The sequence below is a fragment of the Sinocyclocheilus rhinocerous genome, unplaced genomic scaffold (assembly GCF_001515625.1).
Source record: "Sinocyclocheilus rhinocerous isolate Xijiao unplaced genomic scaffold, SAMN03320098_v1.1 scaffold1545, whole genome shotgun sequence".
Classification (NCBI taxonomy): Eukaryota; Metazoa; Chordata; class Actinopteri; order Cypriniformes; family Cyprinidae; genus Sinocyclocheilus; species Sinocyclocheilus rhinocerous.
In genome coordinates this window covers 535,022-555,232 of record NW_015626380.1, presented here as the reverse complement: position 1 = coordinate 555,232, position 20,211 = coordinate 535,022, and the positions used below count along the sequence as shown (strand labels likewise).

The following is a 20,211-nucleotide window of genomic DNA, read 5'->3' as shown; positions in this document are numbered from 1 at the left end:
AAAATAAATATGAATATGCATTCATTCATCTCACTCACCAAAAAAACACAGATTCAGTATTCCTCAAAATGAATAAAAATAATGCAACTCAGAATATGACGCAAACCTGCCATAATTAAATGTTAAACAACACAAATATCCTTTGTGTATTTAATCCCATTCTATTAACCAATGTCTTTGCTTCTGACCTTCGATGATCCAGTTCAACCGTACTAATCAGCACAAATTACTCTAGACAAAAACATTTGTGTGTCTTTTTTTATTGCTGAAGTGTGTTGAAATTTCTTCTTCTGCATTCTACTGTACGGACGTAAATTTACTTTCCCTTCAGTCTGAGGCTTATTCATTTCACTTTTGGTGTGAGAAGGCTTTTATATTTGCCAAAAATATAACTTTTTTATTTTAAAAACAAACAAGCAAGCCCTGTCCAGATTTAAAAAGTAAAGCAAAAGTAACGTAACGTATTACTTTCCATAAAAAGTAACCAAGTAACGTAATTAGTTACTTTTTTATGGAGTAACGCAACATTGTAACGCATTACTTTTCAAAGTAACTTTCCCCAACACTGCTCATAAACTCCACAAACCCAATCTCTACAACAGGAAAACAGCAGGCAGTAGACTGATAGCTAGCCCAGCCAGCTGAGAGGTAAGAGCTATGCTCAGCTGTTATTAAAAATTAAGCTGTAAGAAACTAAACTGTATAAATGGGTCCTGTATCCTTGGGTCTCCATTTTCTAAATCACTCTTTCACGAGTCAAGGCTCACAGGACAAGAGAGCATGCTGAAGTTTAACTTTTTAAAAATTGGTGACTAGTGATCATTAAACGAATCTGACATATGCATATTGGGGTCATTTATACCAATGGAATGACTGGCTGACTCTGCGGTATTCAGGCCTTAAGCTTTACATAGTTCTTTACAAACCAGGGTCAAATAAATAAATAAATAATAACTGGGGTTTTAGGCAAAAATTATCCCCAAAATTCAAGATATGGGGCAAAAAAAATTTTTTTTTCTTGTATTTTTATTTAGAAGATATGATAATATAACTCACAAAAATAAGCATGATTGCAAATGTGATATTGATTTATTAAATTATCTTGTTCAATAAACAAGATTATTAAATTACATTTTAGACACAATAATGTATATTTCATATAATAATGTATTTTTCAAACAAAGCCACAGCAGAAGCATTGCACATCTTTATTTCTAAATGAATCCGCATTTTATAAACTAATTGGTTTAAAGAATAGTTCAGTTATTCACTCATAAATACAGTCACTTGTGCCATTCCTGAATGAATCAGAAATTTTGAACAAATTGTTTAAATGATCACTTATTAAGACAATGACTTGCTGCCACTTGCTATTTATTTTTTTAATCAATGGATGAGAAGATAGTCCCTGTGATGGCGTGTAAACTCAGAGACACGAGAGAGCAGGTCCAAACGTAGCTTATTATTTGAATGATAATAACTACAAACAGACTAGACTAAACAGGAAACTAAAAGACTAAAACTTCAACATAAAAGTCCAAAGCAGCCAAGATTTGCATTGTAGATAGAAATATGAACATCACCTAAACCTTTTAACTATTTTGTCACTGTATGTGATATTTAGTTTTTGGACATCATATTCATGTACATGTTTTCAGACTGTCAAAGGAAATGCACAAAACATATTTGCCTACTACATGGTAGATTAGCTGGGAATTTGGGATGAGTTTTGTCTTTAATTTTAGAAGTTGATAAGCCTGTTTATTTTTCTATCCTTAAATTTTACTTATGGTTAGTTATATATTATGTGATTTGTAGCACTGGGGGCGGGTCTCATCCTGTCTTATTGGGCTGTTTTTGACTAGAATAAGATGCAAAGTGGACTATACTTCTGTAGTCAAAGCCTCAATTATCATACTGTGCAGTATTAAGTTGCTTAATGGTTAAAGATCTGAGCTAGTACCTTTTGGTAACTTTTTGAACAAAAAGGTCAGCTAAATACTAAATTAGTAATGGTACCACTGTTGGATGGAATACACAGAACAGAGTACTGAATGAAAAGATTCCCCTCCTTTGGGAGAAGCTTGGGGTATGTTAAGGCGATCTTTGCTAATATATATCAAAGTTACGAAATTCAGCTCTGGGATATTTTGGGAGTGTATGGTTAAATAAAGAAAGAAAAAAAAACTGGGGTAAAGTTTACCAAGATGATTATTTGTTGCTTTATTACAATTGTGAACAGGAATTAGTGTCTGTTGAGAGATGCTTGCCCTAGGTTAAATACTTAATGCGATAGTTCACCCAAAAATTAAAATTCTCTCCATCATTTACTTACCCTCAAGTCGTTCCAATCCTGTATGTTTCTTTCTTCTGTTGAACACAAAAATATATATTTTGAAGAATGTTGTTAACCAAACAGTTGACAGTACCCATTAACTGCTATAGTAATTTATCTCATACTATGGAAGTCAATGGCTACCGCCAGCTATTTGGTTACCAACATTCTTCATCTTCTTTTGTGTTAAGCAGAAGAAATAAACTCACACAGGTTTGGAACAACTTGAGGATGAGTAAATGATGACAGACATTTCATTTTTTGGTGAGTTATCCTTTTAAGGTAAGGGGTTTGTTGATATTACTATTCTTAATATGCACAATAGTAATAGTGCATTACTCAAACTAGTATGAGGGATGGACAACTGGATCAGAAAGCAAAGTACAGATTAGCGGTGGAAACTCGCTCAACCTTGAACTCAGCAGAGAGACTCTCTCATGAAGGTACTGCACATCAGCAGAGTGGAATCTGTGCCACAGTACACTGACCTAAATAATTTATATATTAAATAAAATATATCAGAACTTCAGCCAACTTTGGTACCTTGCTGAGTTAAAGTGAGAGAACAGGCCTGGAACAGTCAGATATCCTGTGAGAGTGTTGGATAGACCTATATCTTTGACCACTGCATAGTTTAACAACTGCACTGAATCCCAAAACATATCTGTTATATCTGAGGGAGACTTCAGGAGTGCTGGGTTGCTTTTCCCCATCTTGAAGGCAACAGTTTTTTCTAGTGACATTTGGTGTATTATTGTTAACTTGTGGTGTTGTCAAGGACTTGGAAATGTAATCTGGATTATGTAACCAAATACAGTTACTCATAATTAGACAATATTACATTTTGTTAATGTAATCAGAGAACAGTTGTTTTTTTATAGATTATATGATTACATATTGATTGCCTATTAGTACTATTACTGCAAAGTAATTTACTAATTTTATTACTTTAAAAGAGCAGTCTGGTAAAAATATTGGCATGGAGCAAGAATCTTGTGTGTACTGATTGACCATATATTCAGTCTATTTTTACTATCAAGTCATTACTGTGGCCATTTTTGGCCTGCTCTGTTTTCATGGAGTGTTGTGAAATGTAGTCTATTGTCAAGAATCCGGTCCGTGGTCTTCCGCCTGCTCGCCACCAGAGGTCGCCTTCTGATTACATTGACTCTCACACCACACAAACTGTTGCACGTCACCCTGTACTACATTTCCCATGCTCCATTGCACTGATTGGAGTCACCTGCAGCCAATCACACACACACACTATATAACAACCATTCAAATCCTTCTCTAATGGCCGAGTATTGTCTGCGTTTATCACACTCCTAGTGGTAGCCCTTTACGGAGCCAGTATCCTGTCTGAGTTTAGTCTAGTTTATAGTTCTAGTCCTGTTTCGTAACGTCTAGTTTTGCCTGATTGTCTTGGATGCCTGTTTTGACTATGTTTAAGAATAAAGCTTTGCAGATGGATCCGCACGTCTCTCGTCCCTGTTGCCTCGTTACAGAATTCTCACCGGACTGTGTGTTAATAGAGTTTTTTGCGAAGGCATTAATCAACCACTGAAGTCTAAGCTTAGACGCGAGGGTCCGCGTTCATCACTCTGTCAGTTTATGGACTATGCTTTGTTGTGTGTTGGCTCTTCATTCACTGTGGGTGTCGCGGAGGAGGAACGCGACACCGCGTCTGTGACTGAGATGGCGGACGCACCAGTTCGCACTCACAAAATGGCGGCCACAACTATGCCCCATCATGTCTCAGCTGCCATTCCTGAGTCAAGTCAAGTTACATCTGTTCGTTCGGAGTCACGTCCAAAGTCACGTCACGTCTCAGCTGATCTGCCAGAGTCACGTCACGTCACAGCTGATCTTCCAGAGTCACGTCACGCCTCAGCTGATCTTCCAGAGTCACGTCACGCCTCAGCTGATCTTCCATAGTCATGTCACGTCTCAGCTGATCTGCCAGAGTCACGTCACGTCACAGCTGATCTTCCAGAGTCATGTCACATCTCAGCTGATCTTCCAGAGTCACGTCACGTCTTTGCTGTTCATCCAGAGTCACGTCACGTCCTGTCTGTTGCACCCAGATCTTCAAGGTCAGCCCTTCGGTATCCCAGTCTGGTATCCAGTGTAAGGGATGCACCGCTGGTGTCTGCACACGCAGCTGGTATCCCCAAACCCACTCACTCTGGCCTTCCTGTTCCTGAACTGATTCCCCTGTCTGAAGCGCTTCCCTTGATGGGGATTGCTTTATGGTGTGTTTGGGCTGCATACACCACCACAGAACCTCCCGAGGTGGAGGTGCTCGCTTCAGCTCCTTGCGTGGTGGTGGTGCCCAGCAATGCACTCTCAGCCTGTCGTGTTGCGGTCGAAGAGACCGTTACTGAACTCTCCCTGTTTCCTGATGTTACTGCTGTAGAACCTCCAGAGGTGGCGGCAACTGCTGCAGAACCTCCAGAGGTGTCAGTGGTATCCATTAATGTTCTCTCTGCCTGTCCTGTCACGGCTATGGAGGCCGTCTTTGATCTCTATGCCTGTCCTGTCAAGGCTATGGAGGCCGTCTGTGATCTCTATGCCTGTCCCGTTACGGCTGTGGAGGCCATATATGAACTCTCTGCCTGCCCTGTTCTGAATCAGCCATGGAGGCTGATTGTGAACTGTCTGTCCGTCTTGATGCTGCTAATGAGTCTGATTTTGAACTCTCTGTCTTGCCAGTTTCTGTCAATCAGTCTGATCATGAACTGTTAGGATCAACCCATGAATCAGTTTTTGAATTATCTGTTTGTCCCATTTCCCTCAATGAGCAGGTGGAATCACCTGTCTGTTCTGATCCCATCGACAATTCTGATCTAGTACTATCTGCCTGCCCAGTATCAGTCCATAAGTTGTTTGTCAATTCAGTACCAGCCAATGCTCTTGGTTTTGAACGGTCTGTTCATCCTATCTCAGCCAATACATCCAGTTTTGAACTGTCAACCTATTTTGTTTCAGTTAACGAACCTGATTCTGAACTATCTGTCTGTCCTGTTTTAGCCAATGAGTCTGATGTTGAACCATCTGTCTGTCGAGTTCCAAACGAGGAACCTGTTATCTGCCCCATTAGTCCAGTTATGAGCCCAGAAAATATAAATGCACTCCATGTCTGTCCCGTTAACCCTGTCACTGCCTTAGAGACCATTCAGGAACTGTCTGCTTGTTATGTTTCCCCAAATGTGTCTGAACTGTCTGTCAAGTCCTAGTTAGTGAGTCTAATTATGAACTGTCTGCCTGTTCTGTTTTCTCAAATGTGTCTGTTGAACTGTCTGCCTTGCCAGTCCTAGTCTGTGAGCCCGTTTACGAACTGTCTGACTGTCCAGTTTCAGTCTGTAAGCCTGTTTGTGAACTGTCTGCCTGTCCAGTTTCAGTCAGTGAGCCCGTTCATGAACTGTCTGCCCGTTCAGTTGTCACCAGGGAAAATATTGATGAATTTGGTGTGTTCCCTGCCTCGGTCCTAGAGACCATATATGCTCTGTCTGTTTCTTGTGTCTCAGTTTTCCCTAGTTCCCAGTCTCTACCAGGGGTCTCTGCTCCGTCTGCTCAGCCACGGTGGCCTTTTGCTCTGCCGTGGTGGTCTTCTGCTCAGTCCGCTCCACCGTGGTGGTCTTCTGTCTGGCTCTGGTGGTCTTCTGATCTGCCGTGGTGGTCTTCTGCTCCGTCTGCTCCGCCGTGGTGGTCTTCTGCTCCGTTCGCTCCACCGTGGTGGTCATCTGTCTGGCTCTGGTGGTCTTATGCTCCGTCGTGGTGGTCTTCTGCTCCGTCTGCTCCGCCGTGGTGGTCTTCTATCTGGCTCTGGTGGTCTTCCACTCCGCCGTGGGGATCTTCGGACTCGTCTGCTCTGCTGTGGTGGTCCTCAGTGCCACCTGTTCTGCCGGTTCTGTCCTGGCTCCCTGCTCTGCCGGCTCCACCCTGGTTTCCTGCTCTGCCGGCTCCGCCCTGGCTTCCTGCTCTGCCGGTTCTGCCCTGGTTTCCTGCTCTGCCGGCTCCGCCCTGGCTCCCTGCTCCGCATTGGCATCTTGCTCTGCTGGCTTTGCCTCAGTCCCCTGTCCCTTCACTTCCACATGGACCTGGCCCTCCACCCCTCCCCCTGTTCTGCCTCCTCTCCACCACCCTCCTGGATTGTACTATGTTGGGAGTGCCTGGAAGCCGCTCCTTGGTGGGGAGTTTCTCTGTCACGAAACCGATCCGTGGACTTCCGCCTGCTCACCACCAGAGGTCGCCTTCTGATTACATTGACTCTCACACCACACAAACTGTTGCACGTCACCCTGGACTACATTTCCCATGCTCCAATGCACTGATTGGACTCACCTGCATCCAATCACACACACACTATATCAACAACTCAAATCCTTCTCTAATGACCGAGTATTGTCTGCGTTATCACTCTCCTAGTGGTAGCACTTTATGGAGCCAGTATCCTGTCTGAGTTTAGTTTAGTTCCTAGTTATAGTCCTGTTTCGTAACGTCTAGTTTTGCCTGATTGTCTGTTCCTGATAACCTGCCTGTCTTGGATTTCTCTCTCGTCTTGTTGTTTGGATTCTGTTCACACCTCGCCTGGATTAATATCTTTCTGTGGATTACTCGCCTGCCTCATCCTTTGGATTATGTTTGCCGTTGATCGACCTACGCCTGTTTATTGGATCACTCTTCTGTCTTGCCCTCTAAATACCTGTTTGCCATTGTCCGACCCTTGCCTGTTTTGACTATGTTTAAGAATAAAGCTTTGCAGATGGATCCGCACGTCTCTCGTCCTTGTCGCCTCGTTACAGCTATAATCTATTAATGTCAGAGTCTTTTTGCTAGCACATGCAGCTCTGAAGGTATTTAGAGTTCAGTGTGTGGCAGGAGAAGCGGGGAGAATGCCAGATTGTTCTAAAAGACTGAGAGACTGAGTATTTTCATTTTGAATGCAGGTGTCTCTTACATAATGCATGAACCTTTTCTAACCCCATATAGTTTAAAGTACTGTACATATACAGTAGTACAATACATATACAAAAGCATGGACATATTCACAGATCAGATATACAGAAATAAACATTAAAGACATTTTCAATTTAAATGTACATGCATTGTTGTAATACATGAGAGTAGCTGCAAAGAAAACAACATAATGATAACTGTAAATGTACAAACTTGGACATGGTTTCATGGTAATATGAATACAATTTGTTGGAGTAAATATAAATGCACTAATATATAAACTATGGGTATTATGTATATGAACTATGCATATATTATGTAAATGAACTTTGAGTAGTGTAAATTTCTTTTTAGTCACAATATCTTTGTTTGACTAATAGTCTAGTTGTTTATAGATTTGTCATCTGCGTTCACACTAAAGTTAAGTTGTGTGCCATTTAGAACAAGTGCTGTAAAACTCTATGTTACATATTATGAAAGCATGTATTGGTTCATGTTTCAGTAACAAATATAATGCCATTGAATCGTTGATCCTCTTTCCACCCCTCACTCTAATAAATGCATCAGTCTGCATAGTGATAGAGGTTCCACAACCTGTCATAACAAAGATTGAGACTCTACTGGCTAATCCCATTTAATAAAATAATGAGCAGTGGCAAAGCATGACACGCACAGAGACTATCTGCATCTCTCACACCCAAACACTAACGCCTCCGCTGGATACTCATTAAGTTTTTCTGCCTGCCCGTGAACAGCAATTAAGCTTGCACTTCTTCTAAAGACTTCACAAAAGAACCAATGGTAATTTCCAAAATGCTAAATTACTTCATTTGAGCAGTAGGAAAAAAAGATACATGCGGAAATATATCCTACAGTTCTTTGAGAATAAAAGCAAGCATGTAATCTCTTCAAATTGTCACAGATAACTCCATTTCAGAGCAACATTCTCTGTATGAACATTCTGAGCAGACACTGGTGGTAATCCAATGAAAATCTGCCTTCAGTCTGTGTAGGTATATGATAATAAAGGTTTTAAACATCAAATACCTCTTCAATGCTTTCATACAACTGAACTGCTCTTTCTGTAATGTGAGTGACACAGCAAATAAATAAATAAATAAATATAGGAAAAAAAACTCCTTAACGATATCTTAACATCCTTTTAATTATATGTTTGCAGGCCATTTTCATGCCAATCAAATTCTGACATGCTCCATGAGCTTTCGCTACTCCCGACAACAGGACAAATGGAACAAAACAAAACATAAAAAAAACATTTGCTTTTATGTGTACGTTTTAAATAGCATAATAGAGTCTGTACAACCTTCAGAAGGTTCCCATTGTCAAGAACAAGTGGATGGTTTGTTTTGAATGCTGTCCCGGATCTTGTTGTAGGATTATATGTTTGTTTGGAGCAACTTACTGCAGACTGTTTTGTAGACGAGACACAGTGTAATGGAAAGTTTGCAAGGAAACTTCTGTTGAATGAGGAAGAAGCCAACTGTACTGAATCTGGTTTACAGGTGTGTAGAGTGAACCAACTCCAGGGTAGGCTAAAAGTAGCCTAATGTAATCTATTGAATGCACCCATCATAAACCCATCTTCTTAAAGGGGTCATATGATGCGATTTCAAGTTTTCCTTTCTCTTTGGAGTGTTACAAGCTGATTGTGCATAGATAAGCACAATCTAGGCATAATCTAACACAATCTAAGACTAAAGTCTCAAAACCAAAGAGATATTCTTTATCAAAGTTAAGACACTCCCTAAAACGGCTCATTCAAACACGCCCCCACATGTCTACATCACTATGTGGAAATATTAGCGTAATGCCACCCAAATGTGCATGCAAAGAAAGAAGGCGTGGTTTCAGTAACCGCAGTTAGTGTTGAAGCAGCATGTCAGGGAGACGCTGTGTGTTTCTAGGCGAAAGCAAAAGCACTTTATTTGGCCTTCCGAAAGTAGATGCATTTAGGAATCTTTAAGATTACTTACAACAGAACAGCAATGCATTTTATGGACGACCGTTTCGTGAACCTAGGAGAGGAGGTAATTCTGACTTTGCTATGACAATCTGGCGCTTCTGATTCAGCTACTGTAATACTGTTTTGTTATTAGTTTAAGTATTTGCTATTGACTGTTCAAATGCGGAGTTTTGCGCATCATGTGTGTGTGTGCGCGCGCACGTGTGTGTGTGAGAGAGAGAGAGAGAGAGACAGGGTGACATCACAGTGGAGTCAGCTGTCTTAACCGTGGCTTGTGTACTGCAAACACATACCAGCTTCATCACTGTGTCTGTCACGCGACTCTGTTCCCCTTTCGGGCTTGAACTGATGGTAAAACTAATGAACTCATTTACTGTCTTTACATTTATTTTGAAAGATGAAGCTCGCAATTATGGAAAGGGGCGTTACATTTCCGACGAGTGCTTGTGGTGTTCGGCCAATCACAATGCACTGGGTCAGTTGGCCAATCAGAGCAGACTGCACTTGTCGGAAGGAGGGACTTTGTAGAAAATGAAGCGTTTGAGAGAGGCGGGGCATAGAGGACCTACAATAATGTACAGTATTTGAATAATAATGTGTTTTTTGAACATTAAAGCATGTCAACATATTCTGTTACACCAAATACACAAAATAATGATCTTTAAAAAAGCATCATATGACACCTTTTAAGCAAGCATCAGATATAGGTGTCATGTCATAAAATGTTTTAATATGAGTCATTTTGTTACTAATTATAATATTTTCATTTGGTTGTTCAAACAGCAAATAAATTATATACAAAAAGTGTGCAAAAACATATGCATTATCAAAGAACATTATCAATGACTTCAGTCTAGTGTGAGTTTAAGCACTCTCAAAAAACTACTGTTATAATCACTGAAGCACAATTTGGTATTTTTGCCCCATTAATTTCCAACTCATGGCCAGGGGAGGTCTAAGCCTTGCACAGCCTTACACATAGTCCGCTTTTGACAGCAGCCAGCTACATCGCACACTGCAAGTAAACAATGCTTTGTCTGTAAATTATGTTTTTTTATGGATAATGTTTTGAAAACATGTACAGTATGCACAATAGTGAAGGAATGTTGATACTTTTGTCCTTTGCAATGATGTTAGCCAATCATAACAGTGACTGTTTACTGACAAGCCACCTCCTTAAGGCTGATGATACACGGGGCAACTTTTTGAGCAATTTTGCCGGGCAACTTTTTTGAGCAATGCTGCTTGGGCACTTTCCCATTGAGAATGGTTAACACATTTCTATCGGGATACTTTAGATCGGTCGTGGGCCCTGTGTCTCATCTGGTTGCCCATTGATGGCAGCATTGCTCAAAAAGTTAACCCGTGTATCATCAGCATAAAACGAACAATTTCAGACAGAGGATCAGAATGAGGAATGAAAATAATAATATTTGCAAATGTATATGATGATTAATTATTATTACCACTTATTAATTATTAAAAGTGAACCTCAAGGAACATATTGAAGTAATAATAACACAAAATAAATGTATTTATTTTTTATTTTATTTTTATCAAATACTAAAAATAACACTTCTATTAATATGTCAAGCTGGAATGGTTATCACCTGAGACTTATAATGTCAAGATGGTCAAACATCAGACAAATCTGTTTGACTCATATATCAGTCTATCACTAATTGTGATTTACTTGTCTTTTAATAATAGTGATTTAGATCTCTGCCCTAATCAGCCACAGCTTATTGCACCAGTCCCCCATAACAATAGTATATATTTATCACTTCTGTTGCTGTTCTATGTTGCTGATTCTGTCAATTTATATCCATTAAGTGAAAGGGCAAAGATTGAATTCTATGTGGGGCATTGTACATCAGCACTTTGGGGGGTTACACAAATGTCTTGGGAAAGATAAACATTCCTGAGTCACAGGACAGGTCATGACGTGTAACCTGATTTACCCCTGCAGTGGCACGAAGGACAGTGTGCTGTTTATAACCATCTGTGGAGAGGTTTGACAGTTCAAAAGAAGATAGCGTCTTATGGGATGAACGTCAGTATAGAAATGTAGATGTGTTGCTTTGATAGCAGTACATCTAGGAAGTGCTGTCATTGAGCTCAAATGGCAAGGTCAATCCCACTGGTTTCTTGTGCACTGAAGGCATTCTAATGCATTCTAAGTAACTTTGTATTGAATTTACTTACATGTACATTTTATAAATTACAGGAAAAAAAGAGTTAACTCAGTCAAATTTAACTGAAGAAGTGTAGTGTAGTGTCAAAAGATTTGATTCAACCACTTGCAGCTTACATTTTAAATTTGGCGACCTGTCAATAACATTATCAAACACCATTGTTGCTTGTGTACTATAAATATATCTTTTGATTTTTATATATTTTTTTAAAAGTTGTTCTATTTTGGGTGATTAATATACACACACACACACACATCAATATATATATATATATATATATATATATATATATGATGGGTTTTGACTTTTTAATGCCTTAATAGATTAAATCAGTGTAGGTCAAGAAAACACAATTTATGTGACAGCACCAAATTATGATCCAAAAATAAACCCTGTGCCAACCAACTCCTAACTCTCCAACATGCTATAAATGTGTTTATACATATATATATATATATATATATATATATATATACTGCACTAAAGACATGTTTCAACCTTTCAGCATTTTGACATATATTTATTAATAATATAATAATATATTTATTAATCTGTTAAACTTGCTGCTCTCTACAATGTTGGTGACATTTAGTCCACATTAATTTACAATGTAGAACACTAGAATCTCTGCAGATGCTCTTCCAGCATTTCCAGGACCAGCAAACCTCAGTCAGCATCTATAATCAGACCATGCTGCTGAGGACAGTTTTAATGCTCCATTGCACCGGTTGATTTATGACGCCTACCTGATTAGGGACAAGGATGTTAGTTATTTCATGCAATTAACTGATGCATATGATGATATGCAGATATTATGTCAGGAAACAGATGTGGTTTATGCGTGTTAGGTGTGTTAAGAGACAATAGAGTACTGCAATCTCGTGTAGAGCTGCAGTATCCATCAGCGCGCGCCTACACACTTCACTGCGTTACTGCTAGACACTCACGTGCGCTTCATCACATTATATCACACACACAAACACACACACACACACACACAGTTCACAAAAAGTCATGGCAAAGTAGTGTATAGTTTTGCATATTTGACACAGCCAATGCATAAGTGCACACAAAAATATACGAATATATACTAATAGGCCTATAGGCCTATGGGTTATTTGAAAATATGTAGGTAGATACTGTAACCCAAATACGGGTTCAAAAAATGAGAAGCAAATAATAATAATAAATAAATAGAACAAAACTAAAACATAAAAAAGCTAAAAACAGCTAAAAGTAAGATATGCCCACATTTAATAACAAAATGTTGAAGCTCTTACAGTGTAAACGTTTCATTTGATGTGTTTTTGGATGTAAGGAAATCACACTCAGACTTTCCATGCATGTGCCATCAGCAAAGGTGCGAGCTCAAGGCTTTTTTTTTTTTTTGCAACAAAATCATTGTTTCACTCATTTATGTTATGCGTGTTTTAAAAGATGCCAGCTATATATGAGATGCCGCCTTACCGTCGGAAGCCTGCGCGCTGTGTAATAAAAGTAGGAATATTGCTAAAGATGAGAGTTTAGTGCCCCGCATCCCTCCAGACGCATGTGTGCTCGAGCATCTTCTCCTCCTCTCTCCGGAGCGGAGGATGCTGCAGCTTAATCTATGCAAATCTCTCCAGATTCCCTCTACACGACCAGCCATTTGTGTTCGCAGAGGAGGTGGCCCGGTGCCGGTACTGGACCAGACATCTGCTCAAATCCGTGAGTCAGTGGGACGTGCGGTGGTCACGCCGCTCCAAGTGTCAGAGGAGAGCTGCAATCGTGAAAATGCCCATAGTCCACCATCACTGCGACACAGGGGAAGCGAGAGGGAGCTGCATTTTTGAATGGTTTATCTATGGCTCACAACTCCTTCTTACCGCCCATAATGTGATCGGATGTTGGAAGGAATGCATGTAATTCTTTGTCTGTTGTTCAGTGAAGCTGTCTTATGAAAAAGTGCTCGCATGCAGGGAAGCGGTAGTTTTGTGCCATGTGCATGCTCTAGTGGTCAATATAGAATATTACTGTTAGACTGATTCATAATCCACCAGTTTCTAATAAAAACATATACAAAATATTCTGCAAACACTTTCTGGATGCTGACTGGTTGCCTAAGCACTTTTAGCTGTGTCTCAAGTGCCTATAATTGCTTTTAAAAACGGTTATGGAATAACACAAATATTAATAATACACACTTTAATTAAATAGTTTATATTAAGGAAATTCATTATCTGTTCTTCTTACAACAGAAGATATGATCTCTGACAACAAATGTGCTATGCAACAAAATTAGGGATCCTATGGGTGCTGTTGTGAGCAGGGGCCTCATTTATAAAATGTGCGTACGCACAGATTTGATCTTAGAGTGTGCGTACGCTACGCTAAAATCCACGTCAACGTTTATATTTATAAAAACGGTCTTTGACGTGGAAAAGTATTTACCGCCACGTCAGGGTCTGAGCAGGTGTAGCCTATAGCCTACGCTCTTTTCCTTGTGGCAAAGTCGGAGTACTGCAGCTATTTGAACATTAAGCTGCAATACGGTAATAATAAAAGCGGTGTAGTCTACGTAAAAGCAGCACAGAATTCATCATAAACAACAAAGATGCAGTGTAAGAGATTGATTGTTCAGTGTAGTCAGATTTTTTATTAGGCCTAACGGCAGTTTTTGCGAGATTAAACTGACCTTTTTAGCAGCCTAATGTTGAGAGTTCTTTACTCGCTTTCTGTACACAGTTTAGCCTATTCCATGTTTTTTTTTTTTTTACAAGAGAACTTGCGAAGTCTTGATTTACTACTAATACGTAAAATAGAAAGCAAATGCATAAACGCATCTCAGACTGTTTTGTCTGTGTAACCTAATAGGTCTATGTTGTGCAATAACGGTTTTAATATATTATGTTCAATATAACACTGTTAACTCTTTTTATTTATAACATCTGCTGCTTTGCTTCTGTGAAAATGAATAGAGACATCAGCCTTAAAATTTGTTTTTGTCATTTACATCAGTTATATTTGTATAAAATACACTATTTTTGTGTCAGTACATTAATGGCACATTTGAGCAGCATTAGCTAGTAAATTGTGTAAATATAAAGAAATGCCAAATAACATGCAGGTTTTTTTTTCCAGATCGGATACCATAATCGTGTAATAATTTATTTTATGATGATATGAAACGTCTAACATTTTCTTTCAATAATGTTTTTTAAAGTTTTGCAATAATTTTGTGAAACTAAACTTTTTATTAGTTGTCATAGCAAGTGATTTTAATAGTAGGATGGCTCAATTTTTATAAGATGACTGACAATTTTACTTGAATTCGTAGTTTATTCTTACTTTTACCTAATTGTTTTATAATTACTACTAGTCTACTACTACTACTACTACTACTATTATTATTATTTCTGTTGTTTCTAGAAGTAGTAATTTTGATAATAGTCAATAGAAAAAATATAACTATAAAAAATATATTATTTGTCCACAGACTAACGCATAAACACATTTCATTACACCAAATACACAAAATAATGTTCTTTTTAGCAACATCACATGACCCATTTAAATAAAAAGCATCCCCACACGAGCCTCTACCTCAGCCAGCAGGACCTCAATTTCAGACTCAGTAAAGTTTTTTTTTTTTCTTCATGCTCATCATTCTCAAGCATATAAATTCGGATATTGGTGTGTGCTCTTTTATATGGTAATGATATTAATTAGGGGGCGTTTACAAAGCGGAGATCTGACACTAGTCAGCTGCGCACAATTTCAAGATCATTGCGATTTATAAACGTCACATCTGGAAGACAGGCGTACGCACGTGTTTTTGTGCACACGTTTGTTTTCTCTGAATTGCACTTACGCACTTTTGAGAAATGATCTTAGAGCAAATTTAGGATGGTTTATACGCAACATTTTATAAATGAGGCCCCAGGTGTTTTGTAATAGCAGTTTCGTTTTAACACGGCTGAATCGTTGTATTGAATCAGGTACCAGAATGTTAAATATATTTTATAAAAATGTTCTTCTTTTATACACTACTGGCCAAAAGTTCCACCTCCACCTTTCCTTCTCACTGGCAGTGTTGCATCAGGTTGGTGTTGAGCTTCCGAGTCCAGCCCTGCCCTGAGCCACAGTTCTGAGGAGAGCCTTGTGCATCAGCCTAACTTCTGTCTGTTGGACTGCCTTAGCTGCCTTCTATTTCCTCCCTGTCCTTACGACGATGCCTGCTCTGGGCACTTTAGCATCCTTCGACCCTGAATACTGCAGGTGTTCTTGTGCCTGTGCAATGATGAATTCCTCCCTGATGGAACGGAAAGGAATTTCCATACAAACAAATACTGCTCAAGCTGCATGGCACGGCCAACCATCTGCATAGATACAGTAGCTGCTCACTTTAGCTCAACGTCTTTCACTACAGTCATAGGGACATCGCAGATGAGCAGGGGCAGAGGATTCTTGGGAGAATTCCGTGCTGTTAGATCCAGGCCTTAAATTTCCCAGGGAGCCAAGACCACAGCACAGTTCACAGCCACCTCACCAGGGGCCTCATGTACAAAGACTTGCGTTGAATTCATACTAAGATCGACTTGTAGAACAATTTGTAGTCTAATGTTTGCAACTTCACTTCATTGCCTCTAGGAGTCGCCAACGGACAAAAACCACGAGAAATGTACGTACGCCAGACATGAAGTTGGCGTGGAGAACCGCACATTCTCACGTTAATTTCACTGTTAGTACATCCAACCATGAGCGTGAAAGCTGGCGTACGCAAAGTTTTTGTGCGTACGCAGAGTTGATACATGAGGCCCCAGATCGTCTGTAGTGGCCTTGATGGAGTCTGTGTTCTTCAGGCTGCAGCTGAAGACCTTCCCAAGACTCCTTACTGTTTTGTCGGTGACAGACGAGATCAGGTCTTCTCCAAACCTAAAGCAGAATTTTGGGGGTTTAAAACTCCTATGCGCCCATGCCATGAGTTTCTCTAACCCTTGGAGGCTCTGAGCACTGTTGTCACTATGAGGTCCAAGGCGGCTCTTATAGGAGGCTGCCTCACTCCAGACTTGCTGAGAGGGCCTCTGCACTCCGTCTCTGCTGACTTGACCTGCATGTTCATTGCCAGCGTGAAGAGGGTCACCGAGATGGTGCACCCTACTTCCATTTTAATATGTAATTTATTCATGTGATGGTAAAGCTGAATTTTCAACAGCCATTATTCCAGTCTTCAGATCCTTCAGAAATCATTCTAATATGCTGATCTGGTACTGTTACTGTATTTTTGATGGTCTGGTGAGCATGAGACTTCTCAAAAACATTCAAACATATCTTAATTTCAAACTTTTGACATGTAGTGTATTGAAACAGTTATGAAATTGCTTTATACAACAGTTAAACACATGTAGTTAATATTGAGTAACTCTGTGAATGATACTTGTGGCCACCTACTGTAACAATGTAAATTAAAGGGTCACTGATAGATCGCTACCAGTATTCAATTATTTATTGACTGATTGATTGATTTGTGTATTATTGTGAATATAGTCACATAACAAAGGTGTACATAGGAGTTACAATATTATTACAGTAAGTTACATTATTTTTTTAAACTTCCTATAGTGCAATGGGACACTTTGTTTAAATAAATAGATACATAAGGTATGTATTGGCAAAAAGATGATTATGATGATGAAAAGAAAATATTTAAAACATCTAATGTTATGTACTGCAAAGAAGTTCTACAAAGATACCTGCCATATTTTGTTTCTAAAAGAAGAAAGGGTTGCAACATTAGATTTTTGCTCTGTTTTTACTTTATTTTTCTTTTGTATGCAAAGTGAATCTTGACAATACAACACCATGAATTCGTATTCACTCACCAAAAGTCACCTGGAAATTATGTTTAATGTGACTGAGAAGGCTTGGTCACATCTTTATTCACTGAGAACTAGAGATGAAACATCAATTACACTCTGTAAAGACATTATATCCAAAGGGTTACATTTCCCCAGTCCTCATACTGTTAAATATTGCACAGTGCAAGTGCTACATGACAGACTAGTGTAGCATCAAATCATAAAAGAAGAAAAAAATTAAAAATTCAAAAAAGCCACAAAAGTCTACAAATATCAAACCAGTGAATAACAGTTTAATTTAATAAACTCTTAATTAACCAAGTAATTGAAACATGGATCCACAACTTGCAGTGTGAAATAACTTCTTTGACAGATTGTAAAATATGCTAGAAACTATGGAACTTGTATACACAGATAAAAAAAAAAAAAAAACATATTGGGAAGTCATTTTCAGGTTGAATGGTAAATAATTTAGGTAAAATAATTCAGAAAAATTTTGCCAATACATTACTTCCATAATAATAATATAATGCATAAAAACATTGAATGTCATTAAAACTGTGGCAATAATGTTTATTGAATGCTGTTAATAGAAAAGAGTTCAACATAAATCATCCATATCCTTTTGAATTTGTTTAAATATGAACATACAATAGATATCGAAAGTGTTGAATACAGTTTTTTCTATATTGTCATTGGATGTATTCAGGCTAAATGCTGGTGGATGCCATTTCACAGGGATCGAAACATGCACAGGGTGCAATACATTACATTCTTTATGCAGACTGAAATTAGAATATCCAAAAAAAAATTATAATCAAAATATAATTAGCTGGTTAAGATTAACTAGACATATATTAGTGATTAATAACTCAAATTAAGAACATCTATGATTTTTTTTAAACATGTATATAACCATTTCGATCCCTGGAATGGAAAGTTATACTGTTTGTTGTTTCTTATATTTGGTCTGGTCAGTGGGCGAGCTGAATACTTGTTTTTGCAAAGTGAATGTGTCATTACCAATACAATAATCAAGGCACACACAGTGTTGCTTACACTGCTCACAAAGAGAGAGAGAGAGAGAGAGAGAGAGAAAAAAACATGACCATGACCAAACATGAACATAACACATCAGCTGACATCAGTGATAATTTGTTACAAACATGTTCTCAATTTTCAAATGACAAACATTAATAAAATCACAATTCATTTGGAGACTAATTTATTTGAATCACACCACTGTATATCAAAGCATGGCCATGTGGTTACTGCACACTATAGTTTTAGTAAGTGCTCAGTGGCATGAGGTTATGGGATTGATTATCATATTAACCAAGAAAGAAAAAACCTTAACAAAAATACAGATGTTTGTATTTCTGAAACACTGCAGAATAACTGTTCATTAGGATAAAGTTAAATCAATCCTGCAAGCTATTACAAGTCAAAAACAGATAAACAGGTAAACATACGAAAATTAAGTTACACAAATACATCCATTAATATGCAGTGATGAGTCAAAACGGTTATGAAGATACAATACTGATTTGAAAAAAAAAAGAAAAGAAGAAAAAATTCTAAATGTCCAGTATCAGCAGTACAGTAGTTACAATGACACTTCAAACATTGAAGCAAAAAAATTACTCAAAATCAAAATCCACTTCTAGTTTAGGCAATCAGAGAGACCCATACAAATAAACGAATGCAGATATGAACTAGTCTAATCTAATTTCACAGCTATCTGAAGTGGCAATCAATATATAGCAGCTTGTCTATGATACATTCAAGATAGATGATACGACTTATTACTTGTTCAAAAAGCTAAACATAACCTCAGCCATTTTTTAAATACAATTTTTGAAATTTACCCTATGACTATAATTACTACAGTATACGTGAGGTCTATGCAGAAAGAGTAGCTACCTTGCTCAGAGAAATGGCTCTGTTCCAAAGCCTAACAAGCTGCCTTGCTGTCTACTGCCTTCATACTCAGCTGATATAGAACATTTTACATATGCAGTAACTCTACAAGTCATACAAATGACTTGCGAATAGGCTCGGCTCACAGCTGATTTCAATAGTGTAATGTTAATATGTTGCTAAGCTAAAACTCGTAAGCATAAAAACATTCATATCACAGAAATACTGGGTAAAATAGTCAATTTTTAATCAAACTGAACTATTTTAATGGATACTTTTTGGTACTGAATGAATAACAAGTGTATTTAAAATTCATTAGCCATCTTGTTTTGTTAAATTATACTGTTTGTTCTTTCTTATATTTGGTCTGGTCAGTGGGTGAGCTGAATACTTGTTAAGTGAATGTGTCATGACCAATATCATAATCAAGGCACACACAGTGTTGCTTACACTGCTCACAAGGGGGAACAAAAAGACATGACCAAACATGAATATAACATATCAGCTGACATCAGTGATGCTATCTAATTAGACATACAGAACGTATCTTCGACATTATGCTTGAGTATGCTGAATAAACTACTTTTGAGAGGACTCTTACTAATGAATCAACAGCCTATCAGCTGATCTTTAGCATGCTTGCAACTAAGCATTCATTTTGGATTTACAGATTTTTATTGTATTTATTTTTTTACAGTTCATAACAAATTTTTAGAGATGCACCGATCGATCGGCCAGGGATCGGAATCGGCCGATTTTCCTCATGATCGGCCCGGATCGGTGACCGGTCGGTCAGTCTCACTTCTTTCCGATTTCGAGCCGATCCATTTTGTTACCAGCGGCACAGGCAATAACATCAGCCGCGCATTCTCACTCTCATCTCTCCGACGACCCCTTCTCTCTCACACACGTCTCATTCGCTCCATTTAAATAGTGCTTGTATTGCGCATTATAGTCATCCCCGCAGGTTTCGCGCTT

At 38.5% G+C, this 20,211-nt stretch overlaps 1 protein-coding gene across 1 annotated transcript in view; it reads right to left on the bottom strand.

The window, feature by feature from the left end:
* The window catches only part of LOC107712741 (UPF0606 protein KIAA1549L-like), a 93,374-nt gene extending 79,979 nt beyond the window's left edge, over positions 1-13,395 (bottom strand). The window contains exon 1 of the mRNA XM_016518088.1: positions 12,944-13,395. Within this exon, the coding sequence (XP_016373574.1) occupies positions 12,944-13,124 (181 nt within the window). The 5' untranslated portion in view covers positions 13,125-13,395. The remainder of the gene's footprint in view (positions 1-12,943) is intronic.
* Between the last annotated feature and the right edge of the window lie 6,816 nt (positions 13,396-20,211).